The sequence below is a fragment of the Notechis scutatus genome, chromosome 1, assembly GCF_049901735.1.
Source record: "Notechis scutatus isolate UNSWTSFEM ecotype Mainland chromosome 1, rNotScu1.2, whole genome shotgun sequence".
Classification (NCBI taxonomy): Eukaryota; Metazoa; Chordata; class Lepidosauria; order Squamata; family Elapidae; genus Notechis; species Notechis scutatus.
The window spans coordinates 300,058,918-300,077,778 of NC_142009.1; the positions used below are offsets into that span (position 1 = coordinate 300,058,918).

Genomic DNA, 18,861 nt, shown 5'->3' on the forward strand with positions numbered 1-18,861 from the left:
AGACATCCAGCTCTTGTTTATCAATGGAGACTGAGTGGAGCAAGTGACCAGTTTTAAGCTTCTGGGTGTTATCATAAAAGAGGACCTGACTTGGGGCACTCATATTGCAGCATTGGTCAAAAGAGTCCAGAAGAGATTATACTACCTGAGACTTCTCAGGAAACAACACCATAGAGAGTATTTTAACTTATTGCACCTATGTTTGAATTGCCAATTGCACAGTGGCAGATAGGACAGCGCTCTAGAGGGTTAACATCATTGGCCAGAGGATCATTCGTTGCCCTCTCCTCTCTTTGGTAGAGTTTTATAGCTCCCTCTGGCTTAAGAAAATTCAAAACATTCTTAAGGATCCATCTCATCCTGGGCATCCTTTTTTTTAACTATTACCACCTGGCAGACAGTACAGGATAATAAAAACAAGGATAAATAGGCTGAAAAACAGCATATATCCCAGAGCAGTAACTATATTGAATTCTACTGTATAGTGCTGTGATGGCGAATCTATGGCATGGGTGCCGGAAGTGGCACGCAGAGCCACTTCTGCTGGCATGCGAGAGGTTGCCTGGAAGAGCCCCACTGAGCATGTGCGCGTTCCCCAGCTGACTGTTGAGTATCTCCCATGCATGCGTGGGGGGAAACACGTGAGAGACGGGCATGCATGCGCAGAGGCAGGGCGGCATGCGGGGGGGGGGGGAATTGTGTGCACACGCGCAGAAGGGTGAGGTGCGGGGAGTCTAGGAAGTAGAAACTGATTAAAAGTGTGTAAGTCCCTTTATATAAATAGAAGTTTGCTATCTAGAATACTAGATTGTGCTTTTAACTGTAAACATATAGTCAGAATCTTTGCCAGTCTTCAGAAGGATACAAAGGAACTGTTGCCAATCCCATCTATTAGGGATGTATATTAATGGAACCATGAAAAATGGCCTTCTCCATATAATATTATCATACATTTCCATCATCTATTCGCACATATCGTGACCATGTATTTCCTTTTCTTGAAATTATTATTGTTATTCATTTGTCTATCTGTTTACATATTGTATATCACTCTCTTGAGGTTTTCTTATGGAGGTGGAGCCAATCACAGTTTTACTGTGCTTTTACTGTGTTGCTGCTGCCATGGGAGTAGGGTTTTATGGGTTTTATGTTGTACATTTTAATGTTGTAAGCCTCCCAGGGTCAACTTCATGTGAGTTGGGAGGAGATATAAATTTGTTCAATGAATCAGCTTGCATTACAGGATCAAGGTATAGTCATGAGAAAAATTAAACAAAATAATTATTTCACCCAATTTTGGATTTTGGCCGACATATAATATTGTAAAGATGATAACATGCTTTAGCAAAGCACAAGATGTAAGATAAAGATTTTACAAGGCTATCCAAATATTGCAATTACATTCATAGCAAAAATTCAGAATGCAGTATAAGAAAATTATATATAAACTTTTTGAAAAATACCACTAATGCTGCCTCTATTTATGATAAAAATAGCATTACTATTTAGACTTCTAAAGTGTGATTACATAATTAATGCCAGATGACTAAAATTGCTTCATCAAATGATTGTATATATTTGTGTAACATTAAGAATGTTAAAAGTTAAATTAATTTGGAATGCAAAGACTGGTACTGATATAAAGAAGGAAGTATGCTGCATTAAGCCACCCAAAATGTAATAAATAAATAATAAATAAAATAAAAATTAAGCATTTTTGTGTTACATGGAATTAGTTAGATTTCTTAAATCTCTATTTAGACAGCACAATGATGTATGAAATGGAGCATTTAATATACATATTATAAAACATCAAAAGTTAATTCTAATCCATAACAGAAATCAGGTAAGCCTCAATAAGAGGCTTTTACAATGAGCTGACATAGAGTTTGATATTATTCAATCAATTCAATAAATCCAAATAATCCAATTAATTGTCCCACTTTCTGTGTTATTTCATTAGTGCTGTTAATCATTTTTATTTCATATACAAGAACAGATTAGCATAAAATTGCTTCTGTTCAAATGACCATGAAACTGATCAGCAAGGCAAAAAGGTTTTTCCAAAGATACCATACAATGGACACAATACATGGAAAGGGAAGTTACATGAGTTGCCATGCAGCATTTTAGATTTAGGGACCATTTTAAAAAATACCACTACTTCCCAAAAGATGGGAATCTTTTTGCAGTAGCTTTGTCCATTTGATTAAAAGAAGATAATAAATTCATGGTATTAGTTGAGCACTGTTGAGAAAAAGATCAGTGGACATTAATAAGAATGATGTTTTTGTTTAGAACAAATACCTCAACTTAAGGGATTTGCAATGCACACTGTGTCTCCAGGTGGTTTCCCCCTCATTTTTAGATTGCTTACTTTCAACTACTGCTATTTAAAATAAGAACTGAATCATTCATTATTTAGAGAATCCAAATCTTATCGGGAAAATGTGATAAGCTGTACTTTAAATATTTTCTTTAGAATGTTTAAAATTTGAGTGTTTTATGTATCTATATATTCACAGATAACATACACACATAACCAGAGATGAAAGCTAAGTGTTGTTGCAAATTTATGCAGGTAGTCCAAACGGCACTGAAAAAGGTGATTTATGACCATTTTTCACACTTACGACTATTACAGCATCCTCATTGTCACATGATTAAAATTTGGGCACTTGTCAACTGGCATATAGTTAAGACAGTGGCAGTGTGCCAGGGTCATGTTTTGCGACCTTCTGACAAGCAAAAACAATGGCCAATCCAGATTCACTTAACAACTATGTTACTAACTTAACAAGTGAATCATGCAGTGATTCACTTAACTACAATGGCAAGAAAGCTAATACAATAGAGCAAAACTCCCTTAACAACTATCTAGCTTAGCAACAGAAATTTTGGGCTCAACTGTGGTTGTAAATTGAGGACTACTTGTACTGCATTTTCGACAGGATGGCATGCACAACTGAAAATGATTACTATGCTATTCTCAGTGAAGAGGCTTCAGATTTGATCCCAATGTCTCTGAACACTTGGACAGTCAAAACAAGGAACTCTACTGGGTTGTAATTGTTCAGTCATTAATTCTTTTCAGCAGACTAAGAATATTGACTCAGATATTAATAAATGAAATGGACTGTGTGTACACTTCATCCTTCCTCTTCTTCCCATATATTTTATTTATTTGGTTTGTCAATTGTTTACAAGATAATAGGTATAAGTAAAAACATAGTTATGAATACATGGATACATATAAGAAAAATAAAAAATAAATAAAAGAAACAATAAGACAGGGATAGATACATTGGTGCGATTATACACGCTCCCTACAGACCTCTTAGGAAAGGGGTGAGGTCAATAGTAGACAGTCTAAGGTTAAAGTTTTTGGGGTTTGGGGAAGAAACCACAGAGTCAGGTAGAGTATTCCAGACATTGACCACTCTGTTGCTGAAGTCGTATTTCCTACAATCAAGTTTGGTGCGATTAACCTTGAGTTTGTATCTATTGTTTGCTCTTGTGTTGTTATGGTTGAAGCTGAAGTATTCATTGACAGGTAGGACATTGCAATGTATGATTTTATATACTATACTTAGATCACACCGAAGGCGGCGTAGTTCCAGGTTTTCTAGGTCTAGAATTTCAAGTCTGGTGGCATAAGGTATTCTGCAATGAGTAGAGGAGTGGAGAACTCTTCTTGTGAAATATTTCTGGACTTTCTCAACCGTGTTAATATCAGATACATAATGTGGTTTCCAGATTGATGAGCTGTATTCTAGCAAATGTTTTGCATGCTCTAGTTAGTAGTGTAATATTACCAGAGAAAAAGCAACGTAAGATTAGGTTAACAACTCTTAACACTTTTTTGGCTATGTAGTTACAGTGGGCTCTAGCACTTAGATAATTAGAGATGAGTACTCCAAGATCCTTGACAGAGTTTGGATCATCAACAAGGTCTTGACTATTCAGCCTGTATTTTATTTTCTGATTTTTTTTTGCCAATATGTAAGAGAGCATTTATTTGTTGAGATTTGAAGTTGCCATTTGTTTGTCCATTCTGATACATAGTCGAGGTCTTTTTGAAGGGTAGCAGTATTGTCTGTGGTGTTGAATAGCTTTACATCATCAGCGAAGAGAACGCAGTTGCTCTTAATATGATCACATTTATGTAGAGTATGAAAAGAGTTGGTCCTAGAACACTGCTTTGGGGGACACCACTGTTGACAGGTACAGAATTTGATAGGACATTCCCAATTTTGACCATTTTTTGTATGTTTGACAGGAATGCTTCTATCCAGTTATGCAGGTGTCCAGAGATACCGTAAGATTTTAGTTTTAGGAGTAGTTTGCTGTGTACCGCTTTACAGAACCAGTTAGTTAGTTAGTTAGTTAGTTAGTTAGTAAAGAGGGATTGGCAAAGTGGGGAAGGATAATGAAAATGTCTCTTTATAACAGACATAAAAATATTAAAGGCAGTGAGCTAAAAATGTGGTTAAAAACAGACTTTGTCTGCTAAATACTGACAAATATCCCTAACCAATCAAGAGATGTGGTTAATTAAATTCTGGACAATTTATATTACATCCATTTCTTCCTTTTATCCAAAGTTGCTCTAAAACTGTTTTTTAAACCTTGTGCTACTGCTAAAACAAAATTAATCAGTAGCATAAAATCTCCCATGCTCTGTCTGATTAGCATCCCAAGAGCACCACTGACTTAGCAAATTAACTCCCTATATTTGATGTTTTCCATCACCACCAATAATCTGTCCATCTAAGATACGGAGTTCTAAGCCAAAGATTTTTATATTTTGTATTTATGGTAAAATAAAACAATGTCTTTGTCTGCATTAGTGAACTGATTTCATTACTTTATTGCGACACTGAAAATTTAATTTCTGATTCATTAGTAAATGTGTGAATTTGGTAAATATGGCAACATACGTTGAAGGTTTCTATTTGTTAAACCAAGCACATGAAATGAGTCCAACAAATTATTGAGCAAGCTAGTAGATCACAGATGTCAAAAAAACACTGGGGCAGCCAAGTGAAAATAAGAATAAGGACCTTAAATTGGTTTGAAGATACATTTTTGCCCAAGTGAGATTAATTGTATTTATTCAATTTATTATCAATTAAAATCATCACTTATAATTACTACTGCAGAAGAAGTATATCTTCTCCTCCTCCTTCAGGAGCCCCAAGGCATGTTTTCAGTGAAAAGGATACGTTTATTCAAATAGAAAGAGAAATATGATATTATTCACCACAGGCCACAATAAAATATTGCAGTTAATGTTATACTAGAAACTACCTACAGGAGAAATATTGATTATATAAACAATGAATGAAAGACACATTAGCATCCATTTTAATAAATTGGGAAAGCAACAGCTTTGGAACAAAACATGTTACATGAAAAACTGGGGGGTTCTTTTGTGCCTTTGCTTCAGGTGCTGATTCCTGATGACTATCTAGACTAGTCCTTGCAGTTTTCATGGCAAAATTTCAGTGATGGTTCATCATTTGCCTTCTTCCTAGGGTTGAAAATGAGTGACTGGCTCAAGATCATCCAGCTGACTCCCTGCCTAAGTCAGGATAGAAATCATGATCTTGATCTCTACACTGCCTCTCAAGTAAAATATAAGAACTTCTTGTCCATTTCTCGCTAAAGGCATTAAACATTTCTATAGAAAAGGCTAGATAGAAGTTGAAGAAAGACTTAATGACCTTCTTCAGCCGATTACCATTCTGTAAGTTAGCAAGCCTCATTACTCTGTCTATCCCAGATGTTTAATTACAGGAAGATGCACACAGTAGTACATAAAGATATCTTTTGCTCAGTGACTCCATTCAGTCCTTAGGGCCCAGCAGTCTGTTTCATTGTCAATAAACAATCTACATAATGGATAGATTATACTTTTTAAATCAGCTGATTTGACAGATTTGAGATAAATAATATTCTACTTTCATAGTAAGAGAACTGCTAAAAGCCTCTTGATGTAGTTTTGTTTTTATTACTTTTTGAGAGCCACCCAGATTATGATGCTATACAAATATTTTGAATGAATGAATGAAAATAAATGCCTGTGAAGTGACAAACCCTCCATAGTGATCCTGTCATGACTGGAGGCTCGCTATTCCTATAGTATGTGTCTTTAGCATACTAAACCAATAAATATTTATATTTATTTATTTATATTTATACAATTTGACATTCAATGACTCAGTACATATGTTTACTGTTTTTTCTAAAGAACATGGATCCAAATATGTATCTATCTGAAGGTCTTGTGTGGTGATTCTGGTTTTATTCCCACTATCATCTTGCTAACTGCTCTACACAAATTTCTAGATACTCTCACACAATGGCTGCTCAGAACCTTAAGCATTCAGGGAACAACTACCATGGAATATATAAGCTTAAACATTAAATAATTATTTTATTAAAATGTGACCCACTACCCTCTCCTTACCAATCACTATTCCTATCATTTTTCTGGACAGGCTACAAACTAAGCACGGGACCCACTAAGCTAACGGGCTCAGAAGCATTTTGGAAAGTCAGATGATATTTGGCACTGATATTTTGTTTTCATACATGCCAGCCTTCTATTTCTATTATTTTTAAAATCTAACAATATGGGTGGTATAGGAACTGATATTTTCAGGCCAGTACCTGAAAAATTATCTTGGGACACTACAGTAAAAACTAGAAGCACCTTCAGCTTTAAGGAATTTTTTTCCTTGTCTATTTCCTGTTGAACAAGAACTTCTACCCTTTATGAAAAGCAGAGAGTCTCTGGGGGAATGCAGTGTGCATGTCGAGGCCCTTTATTTCAAGTGAATTCAATTGGAAAAGAAAGACATTGTAATATACAGCCTTTATTTAATGAAATGTACTACTTCGGGTACAACGCCTACCTTCTTTACAAGGCACCCTTTGGCATTCATCAATGTGTTTAATTATCTTGAAAAGCCAGAAAGGTAACATAAAAATACTTCCCTGTATTCTCTATTCCTTTGTATTTTTTTTGTCTTATACGTTCCCTCAGGAATGTATGAGGAAAAACATCTCTGAATAATTTACAGAAGCCTTTGAGGAAACAAGCTTTTCATTTTGAATAAAGAAATCAGATAAAGTGGAGGATTATAATTCTTCCATTGAGCTCTATGCACTACAGGTTTACTTTGAATAAGCATTCTGAAATGAAGTTTTAACATAACAAAATTATGTTGGACAGATCAACATATAATAAGTCTAATATTATTAACTTAACTACCAAAGGATAATTTTGTGATGAAGTAATTTTCTCTCCCCACAGTAGAGAATGTGAATTATAACACAGATATAATATCAAGGATACAATCCTTACTCTCGTTCCCACGCTGTTCTTCTAATTCTATGCTTACAGAACAGTGTTTCATTAACTATAACACTGCTAAACAATTTGAAAGTGTTTGACAAATTGGGGGAAATTATCAGAAGATTTTGGGATGGAAGTGCAAAAAGAAGACAAGCTTTTCTGAGATAAATTTCTGAAGATCCTGGTTTTTTTTCAACCTATCTTTAAAAAGTCCAGTTTTTTTCTCTTTATATCTTATATATTTTACACACACACCCACACCCACACACACCCACACTATCTAAAATATTATATATTTATATATAAAGGTATAGTCTTTATATATAAAGGTTATATCTTTAACAACATCTATAGATTATGCAAAAGAGACAATTCACCAGCCCAAAAGAGAACAAAAAACAAACCCTAAGCACCTTTCACCAGCAATCAGCACCCAGATCAGTACAGAGCTTAAAGTCGCCAAGGTTGGAGACCCCTGGTATAGAGTAACTCCAAGGTTAACTTCAGACCAACAATCAAGAAACTGCAAAGAGCCAACAATAAACAACCCAACCAAAGAATCTCTGACCACTTCCACCAACACTGACAGGCAAGCCACCAGAATATAAACTAACAGCAAAGAGCACTCCTTACTAGCACTGACGATGTTACATGGTTTGGGTAATGAAACGTCTGCAAGAAAACCAGCAAGCTCACAGGAGCACCAAGGACCCCTCTTTATATCTTTGTCTAGTCTAGTGACATGACAGCAGTGTTCCAATATCTTAGGGGTTGCCACACAGAAGAAGAGATCAACCAAAAGGCAAGTCAAGAAACAATAGATGGAAACTAATCAGGGAGAAAAGTACTAAGAACTAAGGATAAATTTCTGAACAGTTGAGAACAATTAACTAGTGGGATGGCTTGCCTTCAGAAATTCTGGGTGCTCCATCACAGGCTTTTAAGAAGAGACTGGATAGTTGCTTGTCTGGAATGATATAGTACCGTGATGGTGAACCTATGGCCATTTGTGCTGGCATGCGAGCTGCAGATAAACTTACCTCACTGCGTATGTGCGCATCTCACAGCTGATTTTCAGCTATTTTGAGGCCTTTTTCAGCCTTCCAAAGGCTTGAGGAAAGCTTTTGCAGTCTTCTGCAGGCTTTGCAGGCCGAAAACTAGCCCTGTTTCATCACTTCCTGTTTTTCCGAAAATACCAGAAGTGATGAAACGGGGCTAGTTTTCGGCCTGCAAAGCCTGCAGAAGCCTTCCTCAAGCCTCTGGGAGGCCGAAAAAGGCCACAAACCGGCCAAAAATCAGCTGTGAGGCACAGTGCAGGTAAGGGGGCGGCAACGGGCGGGTGGCTGTGTATTGAGTGCACATGCATAGGGTGTGGGGGGGCGCATTGCCTTCTGGATGCTGGCACGCGAGCGCAAGCATGCAAGCACATGCACAATTTTTGGCACAGTTAGCCACCACTGGTATAGTATCTCCTGCTTGAGCAGGGGGTTGGATTAGAATATGTCCAAGGTTCCTTCCAACTGTCTTATTCTGTTAAAAAAGGCCTTTCAACATCCTCTAAAGGTAAGACAAAGGATCAAAATAGGCTGAAAGATTGTTAAAATAGACTGAATGATGGCCAAATTATTTTTTTAAACAAATCTCATTCTAAACCATATTTCCCAACCTTAACTTTAAGTCGTGTGGATTTCAACTGCCACAATTCCCCAGGCATCTTTCTAGGAGTCAAAGTCCACACAGCTTAAAGTTGTCAAGGTTGAGGAAGGCTGTTCTATAAATTGATGCTGTCATAGTCACGCTGATATAATGGGATACCATTAAGTTTATAACCAATGCACATAAAGAAAAATAAAAAGTATTATTAAACACTAATTTAATATTGCTTTACTTAATCAGAGATTTTTCTTGAAACTTTTAAAAAATACTAAGAAGTTATCTAAGAAGTTTCGTACGTTGACTGAAGGTCCAGCTAGAAAAGAAGTTAATAGCATATATCATTGGGTTGTGCAAAGCATTTGGAAAAGACATTTCATAAAGCATTTGCACTGGCAAAGCATTCCTACAACACTAAAGCAGTCCTGAGCTTTTGCAAGGCTGTTCCTAATTCTGTATGTGCATACAGAGACAATCCTTCTGCTGAGCTGCCAGCAGAGAGGAAGTACATACATATAAGAATGCAGATACACAGATAGCTAGATAGAAACTATAACTATTTGGAATGAGAAGAAATCATGCAATGAGATGTCCCATCTCATCTCATCTGTGCTGAGCAAACAAATAAAGTAATAACTATAAGACCTCCTAAATTTTTACAGTTTTTATTCGCATTATGAAAATGAACCGGCATCAAGCTAAAGCAAACGTACTCATAATGTACTCTTAAAAGAAATTATAAACACATGGGAAATATAGAATATAGACAACATAGAGAATATCACAGCAATTTACAGGATCATGAAATTAAACCCATGGTTGGCATGCTAGTATTTTATTCTGATTTCAGTTGATTGATTTCAATAGGATAAAATAAATACCCAATGAATAGAACAGAACAGAACACCACATTACACTACACTAAATGAATATTAAGTGAATATATTAATGAACAATTTACAATTGCTGCAGTCGTACAACACTGGGCCCATTGCCTACAGAATATTATTATTTTATTTCAAATATATAACATATTTTCTCTATTTTCATAGCACTAATAAGATAGTTCACCATATTTTAAAAAACTATTTTTCTCTCCTTTTCTAAATGTGGTTATTAGCGCTATTGCAGATCAGATGGCTCAAGAGTTCATGATAACAGAATTTATCCCACATATATTTGTTCAGTTGTCGAATATATTCTAATTATTGACTTGATAATGATATTCCTATAGTATTTTAAGCAATAAATCTATTTTTTTACATTATGCTGTATAAATTGAACTTACCAATCTTTGCATACTTTTGACATGTGTAGGGCTAATAGATAAGGCCTCTTCATACCAACGCTTGGCTTCATCAGTATTTCCCCGAAGTTCTGCCACTTGACCTCTCATGTAGAGAACATTGTGAGACATAGGAAAGAGGTTAGCAGCTTCCTGAGTACAAGCAGTGGCTTCTGCAGGTTTTCTAATTCCTATATATACTTCAGCTGGAAACAGGAAGCAGAGAAAGAAAAAAGAATGAACAATTTCCCACAAGTATAAATGCCTTTTATCTTGCTTTCACTCAGCTTTCCAGAAAACTTCCAGTAAAAAAAAGCAGTCATAGGCAAGAAGCCATTCTAGGATATGGGAAAACATGTTTTTATGACTCTTTTTATGATTGATCTACCATTACTCCTTTCCTCATTGAATGATAGGCCCCCTGCCATTTTTTATAAAACATGCCTGTATCTGTAAAGAAACTGTAATCTTACGATTACTATTAGTATCAAAAGTAAATTTTCTTGCAGCACTTTAAAACATGTATTAAATAACCAGGAGTCCCAAATAACATGTTATGGGACTCCAGCATTTGGACACAGCTTGAAACTAGGAAATACTGCAAAAAGCGTTGTCTAGCTTGACATCATACACCATGGAAGGATTTTTCCTCTAGAATCTTTTACTTCTTAATTTATTGTTCTTTTGCCACCTTCAAAGTCCTCTCTTCCTTTAATTTAAAAAAGCATGCACATTTTTTATTTCCACCATAATATATACTTATTATTCATTCTTGCCTCCTTGAAAATGAACTGGATAAAATAAATAACCAAATCCCAGATATTAGTCTTATTTTAGTTAATGGTCTTTAAATAAAATATTTTTCATCAAGTAATCTAAAAATTTACTTAATCTGTTAGAGGTATGCTCCATAGTAATGTTTTTATTAGTTTTTAAATTGTTTAGTGGAAGAAAGAGAAAATAAATATTATAGAAGTTAAAAGAAACACAACTCCCAAACACATAGTTTATAACAGTCAATCACTTAGAGGGGCCCAATCAATCTCTCTATCTAGTTATATATTTGATCATGTCGAAGCAATAAAAACAGAACTACAAGTTTTGATATCTAATTTTGATTGGAGGTCAGTTCAATTCTGGCTCTGGTATCTTTAAAAAAAATCATAAAAAATACTCTAGGATATATTGGACACATTACTGCAGAGTAATTTAATTCATTGAAATTAAAGTAGAATTAGCGGTCATCCAAGTAGAATTAGCGGTCGTCCCACTCCGATCAAATAATGAAAGGAATAGCTGAAAATAGGGAATGATATTTTTATTTAAGATCTGATGTTAACATTTGAAAGCATTATATAGCAACTGTATTTCTTTTATATATGCAGTATTCATATTCTGAAATCTTTAGCTTTGTTTTTAGTAAAATTATTTTTCAATGCTGTTCAGGGTATAGAGATAAAAAAACCAGGTTTTGCTATGGAGTGGGGTACGCATGTTGATTGCTCAAAGGGCACATCACATTTTTTTAGAACTGCATATAATTCCTCAGATATTACTACACTAGTTTTTAAAGATCCCAGCTTGTAAAAATAATGTTAACAAAATGTGTGATGACCTTTTAAAACACATATATGGAAATGAATGAAGCCTAAAAGAAAAACTTCTATGCAGCCATTACAATAAATACATAAAACACAAATGTGCAATAAAAACAGCCAAAAATTTTAAACCCACTTTGAATTATATCCACATTTTATTGTAGTGCTGTTAATTTTTAGGGATATTAGAAACTGTTTTTATTTCCTATCAATGTTTTCCTTCTTCAATGTAAAAAATATGTACAACACACTCGGATTTCAATACTTATAACTGATTGTACTTCAACAGATGTTGCTCTTGTCCCAGCACTACTGAATTTTTGGACCCATCTTCTCTATGTTGTCAACCTAAGCAGGTGCTACTAATATTACCAATAACAACACAGCAATTATTATGGTTATAATTTATCTCTTGCCTGATTCCTGATGGGTCAGGAGTCAGACCTCCTCTGGGTGGTCTACAAATTGTTAAAAACATTTAAAAGCAAGAAAGCAATACAAAGGAACAAAGATGGCAGATGTAACAAACCCAGATAGGAACAAAGAAAAATAAGAAAAGGGCCTCACTCTTTTTCGTCAATAGCCTGGGCCAAGAACCAGGTTATTCAAGGCCCTTCAAAACACCAGTAAGGTGAGGAATGTTGGAATCTCAGGGGGAAAGTGCTGCTACAGAAAAGACACACTTTTGGAAACCCAATAGATGACATCCAAACAGCACCAAACTGCCAGACTGGATCAGCCAGACAGATACTGTGGGAAACAGGCAATCCCTGGAGTAAGTAGACCATAAGCCATATAGGGCTTTATAGATAGCAACCAACAATTTGAATTGCATCTGGTAATACACTAGCAACCCAGAGCAGCTCACATAGCAAAATGTTATATGGACATAGAAAGACATTCCCATTACTGCCTGCATTGCTGCATTCTGGATCAGTTGAAGCTTCTGGGCAGTTGTCAAGGTCAGCCTCAGGTAGACTACATTGTGGTAGTCAAGCTGTGAGGTGACTAGGGCACAAGTGACAGTCTGAACAGCTCTTTATATAGGAAATGGAGTATCTTTGGCACACCAAATAAAACTGTGCAAAAGCCTTCCTGGCCACCTGCTCTGCACATCTGCCCTAAATTGCACAGTACTCAGGAATGGGAAGTTCCACCACATACAAGTCCAGAGATGAAATATCCTTAGATCTGGACAGCCCAAATACCCACAGCATTTGATTTTGGATGATCAAATTGGAGACAGATCAAAAACTCCCATCAAAAACTTCATAGCCTCCTACACTGTTGAGGGGTAGAACCTTGAAAGTCTAACTTGGCTGGCCAAGAATTGCCATACACAATTGAGTATCATTATTGGGTATCACCATCATACATTGGGCATACTGATGATACTGAATACAAACTGATGACCTAACAGTTTCATTAGATGTTGAAAAGTAGAGGAGAGAGAGTAGAATCTTGAGGTACTCCACCAAAAGGGGACCTGGGAAGCAATTTCTCTCCAACCACAAACATCAATTGAAACAGTCCCTGGAGAAAGAAGAGAACTGCAGTAAAATGGTCTCCCCGGATCTCCAACCCACAAAGCTGGCTCAGAAGCATTGAAAGCCACTAAGAGCTCAAGAAGCACAAAGATAGATGCACTACTAAGATCCCTGTGTAGTATGTTCCATATGGCATGGATATCCCCATGCTCTGCCAGTTTGTTACAAGTATAATCAAAGCCGGGGGGGGGGCGGCTGCCCCCCCCCCCCCCCCCCCCCCCCCCCCCCCCCCCCCCCCCGCCCCCCCCCCCCCCCCCCCCCCCCCCCCCCCCCCCCCCCAACCCCCACCCCCCCCCCAAAAAAAAAAAAAAAAAAAAAAAAAAAAAAAAAAAAAAAAAAAAAAAAAAAAAAAAAAAAAAAAAAAAAAAAAAAAAAAAAAAAAAAAAAAAAAAAAAAAAAAAAAAAAAAAAAAAAAAAAAAAAAAAAAAAAAAAAAAAAAAAAAAAAAAAAAAAAAAAAAAAAAAAAAAAAAAAAAAAAAAAAAAAAAAAAAAAAAACACAAAAAAAAAAACACTAAAAGACTAGGTATGATGTTACTATAAAATTATTAATTTTTTTTTTGTTTTAAGAATGTACCACAATCGAGTATTAGATATTATTTTAAGATTATTTGATTAACTTAATAGAACATATCTGTCTAAGATTTCAGGAGAAGCTTATTTCTTTTTTTTTATGTAGGATTTTCATCAGCTGCAACTAACTACCTTTTCAACAACCTGCCCAAAAGGGAAGATTGGAAACTAATTGCTAGTTGATAATTATTGAAGATTTTTGCATCAGGACAGCCTCTTGAGAAGAGGATGCATCATCCTCTCTATCACAGCATGGACCCAACCATGGGTCATCTCCTTCATTTCTTTCATGACCTAGGAGAGACCTGGATCCAGTAAAGAGGTGCCTGAGCTGACAGCAGAGAATTCTGTCAACCTCCTTAAGAGTCACTGGCTCAAACTTATGCCAGATCATGGTATCAAGCAAGCCTCAGCCTGTTTCACCAGAATCTAAGGTCCAGCAAATCTGAGTGACCATCTGCCAGACAGCCTAAATAATCCTTACAATGGCCTAACAATAATTCTAAGGGGCACTCCCTACTCAACAGAGACCAAGACACTCTAGATGTGGGCAAAAGAACAGCTACTGGTATTTTGCCACTCTTATTGCCAGATAGTCCTTAATGTAGTCAGACTCACTCTCTTCTCCTTGTCCTGCCCATCTTGTCCCATCCTGTCCCATCCCTTTTTTCCTTTTCAAAATTTAAGCCTACTAACTTTCTTGAGGTAAATAGATATATTTTAGATAACTGGAATAAATATGAAGAGTAGACAAGACTTCCCATGCTTTACTGAAGACCACAAACCTTATTTTGAATTCTGAACTATGACAAGCTAGTCTTTGTGTGCCCCAAAGGTGCTTTTTCAAGAGGCAACTGGACTTTCTGGTTTTTCTTTGAACAAGTTTCGCTTCTCATCCAAGAAGCTTCTTCAGCTCTTTGTGTTCTGCTTTGACCCCTTTTCTTGTGAATTAATCTAACCTCACCTGCCATCTTTTGATTCCACTGTGTAATAATAACAGCAACTGACAGATAATTATATCTGGAATACCATATGAACTCCTGACTAGCATGATGTCAGTACTATCAAATTCTGCTTTAAGGTAAATATTAAAATGTTTGGAAAACAAATGACAGATTTCATATTCTGTATAATTTATCACTCATGTATAACTGTGCTGTATCTTTAAATATGTTAGTCAAGAATAAACTTTCAAAGTCAAAATAAATGTGACAGGATACAGAGCAACATATATTTGTAACTGAGTGGGAGATGAGATGGAATAATTGTCATGGAGTGGGTTTTTTTAAATGGAATCTAGAATATCAAAGGAAGATTAGTGCAGGTAGTCCTCGACTTACAACAGTTCATTTCGTGACCATTCAAAGTTACAATGGCACTGAAAAAAGTGGCTTATGATCATTTTTCACAGTTACAACCTTTGTTGCATCCCCATGATCATTGGTCAAAATTCAGATGCTTGGCAACTGGTTCATATTTATGACCACTGCTGTGCTCCGGAGTCATGTGATCAACATTTGGAACCTTTTGACAAAGTCAACGGAGAAGCCCGATTCACTTAATAACCGGGTTACTAACTTATCCACTGCAGTGATCCACAACAACTGCAGCAAGAAAGGTAATAAAATGGGGCAAAACGTACGTAACAAATGTCTTACATTAACAGAAATTTTGAGCTCAATTGTGGTCATAAGGAATACCTGTATTTAAAATATTTTTAAGGACCTTTTAAAAATGATACTTGTCCTTTTGCCTCTTTGCAAACAGGTTTTCTGTTTGTTTCTCTCCTGGATTAATCACTCTGGACAAAGATACAATTCAAAGGGTTCACTTGCTGGTTGGTGATTGTCAGTGACCAGAAACTGACTGTCAGTAAAGTAATTCCTGGTTCATTACAAGCATAGAATCTCTACTTCTCTGAATCATTTGGGAAATGTTTATTTTATAAAGTGCTGGAACAAGTTGAATATTCCATGGAACTGATGATTTTTTCAGGAGCTCAGGAAAGTTAATGCTGGAAAAAATAAGCTTTCTTACTTTCTCCTGAAGGAATCTGATTTCCTAAAAGAACTGAATGCTCCCATTTCTTTTTAGCAAATTCTTTTTCTTTCAAACAACTAACAAAGTGCAGAGAGCAATAAGGACTCCAGTCTTCTTTTTCCTCCCAGGATTTCATAGAGTATAGCAATGACTTTATGACACTGCAGCAGTGGTCACGGCTTAAATGTTCATACATAACCCTTACATATATAGCTTACCATTGAATTTGATGTCACAATATTGTAGGTTTCTGAGGGTGAAACATCAATTTGATCCTCCTGTTAATCCTCTCTTTGACTAGTATATTTCTAGAATCTTAGCAACAATATTAATGATCAGCTCAAGGTGAACCTGTGAGCTTCGCAGAGTAGTAATTTAAGCTCTCCTCTCCTATCTAATTATTTCTATTATGCCACAATATGACTTCCAGTTTACTCAAAGTTTATGCAAGAACAATTACAGGGATCAGGAGGGGCTCAAGAAGAGCTATTTGATGCTTTGAGTCACCAAGCCTTTTTGAAAATATATTACCTATATATATGTACGTTTAGGTATCTAGATACAGACTTCTCCAATATGCAGATTTTTTTTTTAAATGGAGGGCTACACTAGGAAAAGTTGACTTAAGAGCACAGGTGTGAAACTTGCGGCGTCATGTTGCTGTCACATGACATTTCATGACATTTTCCCATTTGCGGAGCTGGGGTGGGCGTGGCCTGCATGTAATGCATACGGCCTTCCAGCTGTCAGTTTGATACCCCTGACAGAAAAATCATATTGTCCATTACAAAGAGAGAACTGTCACTCATGTGAGCTGCCTAGTGTCAATGAGAGTTAGGTGACCTACAAGTTCACTAGATGATGATGATGATAATAGTATCTGGTTGTTTTCTTTATTGAGCACAATGACAGCAGAATTAAGAGTTAAATAACAAATATGATAAATTTTCTTTGGTTGTTGTTGTTAATATGCTCTCCTAAATTGATGACAATATATTAAATGCTAGAAAAATTAAATATGTTAATCTTAGAAGCTATTTTCTTTATTCATATCTATACCAAAGAAAATCATGTCATTCTTTTTCTTTCTTACTTTTTTCTTGTACTTTTTCTTTCTTGAGCTTTTTTCTTTTTCCGTTTATTTATTTATTAAATTTGCTTGCTGTCCAACTTGACACAATCTTTATCTTTTAATCTTGAATTTTAAAAAAATCATTAGTTATATAATTTTTTTATATGGATCTTTGGTTATTCGGGTTTTCTCCCACGTAAGATTGGAAGTATCTAGGCAACGTTTCGATGAAGTCTCATTCATCATCTTCAGGCTTCTGTCTTCAGCTCTGTGCTTCTCAGAGTGATGTGAGCTTGCAGCTGCTTCTTCCTTTTAACTGCTAGTGGGGGTGTGACTTGATTGGGTGGGGGCTTGGCTGTGTTCTGATTGGGTGGGGGTGTGTTCTCATTGGTTGGGGGTTTGGCTGTGTTCTGATTGGTTGGGGGGTTGGCCATGTTCTGATTGGCTGGAGGTGTGTTCTGTTCAGGTGGTAAAGAAAATAAAGAAAACAAGATGCCACCACCACACTTCCACGTAAAAAGCAGACTCACACCCACACAGAAGATTAGACACGACCACAGACCAGAAGCCGCACTGCAGCTGCATCACTACCCACTTCAAACCCCTCTGAGCCATACATGAAGCGAACTGACCCCCACCATGAAGATGCAGCACGACCACGAACTTGAAGCCAAACAGCAAGATCACAGCTCACCAGCTCAAATCCCCCAGTAACTAAGACCAACCTGAGCACAACCAAGCCCCCACCTGAACAGAACACACCTCCAGCCAATCAGAACATGGCCAACCCCCCAACCAATCAGAACACAGCCAAACCCCCAACCAATCAGAACACACCCCCACCCAATCAGAACACAGCCAAGCCCCCACCCAATCAAGTCACACCCCCCACTAGCAGTTAAAAGGAAGAATAGAATTTGAATACATGAATTCAGCATTAAATCCACAATCTACTAAAATATTTTACAATATAGAAATTAATTTTAAATTTATAACACCCAATAGATGAAGAAACTTTACTGTTTACAAATTTATTTCTGGGTGTAATTCAAAGGTTGGTTTTCACTGATTGCAGTCTTCCATACAAACCACCCTGTTTGGCAAAGGCCTTCTTTCTGATCTGCCAACCGAAATCAAGATGTTGGACTGGGAGCACAAAGATCCAGGTTCTACTTTATTACTGGCCATGGAAGGTCACTGGATAACTCTGGGCCAGTTACTACTCTCTATCAGCTCAATTTATTTTTCAGACAATTGCTTTTGTGAGGCAAAAAACAGTAGAGAACACTATGTGCACTACCGTAAGCTCTTATTTACAAAAGGTAGGGTACAAATCAAATAATAAATGAACATAGTAGAAACCTGGCAAGAAGGATGTCTTCTCAGCTACTCTTGTCAGAAAAGTACATCTAGTTTCCTTGTTGAAGATGTTCCAGACACTGGTTAGCAAAGTATTTTAATTTCAACAAATGCTGGTTCATACTTGCTACATCCATTTTAAATGTACAATATATTTAACAGAATTGTTTATAGATGTCTCTGTTGTTTTTAATGCTTTTAACTTTGTAAAACACCATTAAGTTAAAGGCAGGATACAAACTTCCTCTGACACAAATACTTCCTCTGACTAAACATCTTTTCCTTGGGCTTGAAATGAGATTCAAGTCTCCAAGGATTACAGATGGATAAAATGGCTTATTCCACATGAAGAATTCATTGAGCCTTCTGGATT

The 18,861-nt window shown here is 36.4% G+C and overlaps 1 protein-coding gene across 6 annotated transcripts in view; it reads right to left on the bottom strand.

The window, feature by feature from the left end:
* The window catches only part of TTC7B (tetratricopeptide repeat domain 7B), a 94,339-nt gene that overhangs the window by 14,258 nt on the left and 61,220 nt on the right, over positions 1-18,861 (bottom strand). For all 6 annotated transcript variants that reach the window (XM_026679176.2, XM_087952073.1, XM_087952072.1 and 3 more), the window contains one exon: positions 10,305-10,507. In XM_026679176.2, coding sequence (XP_026534961.2) covers positions 10,305-10,507 — 203 coding nt within the window. The remainder of the gene's footprint in view (positions 1-10,304; positions 10,508-18,861) is intronic.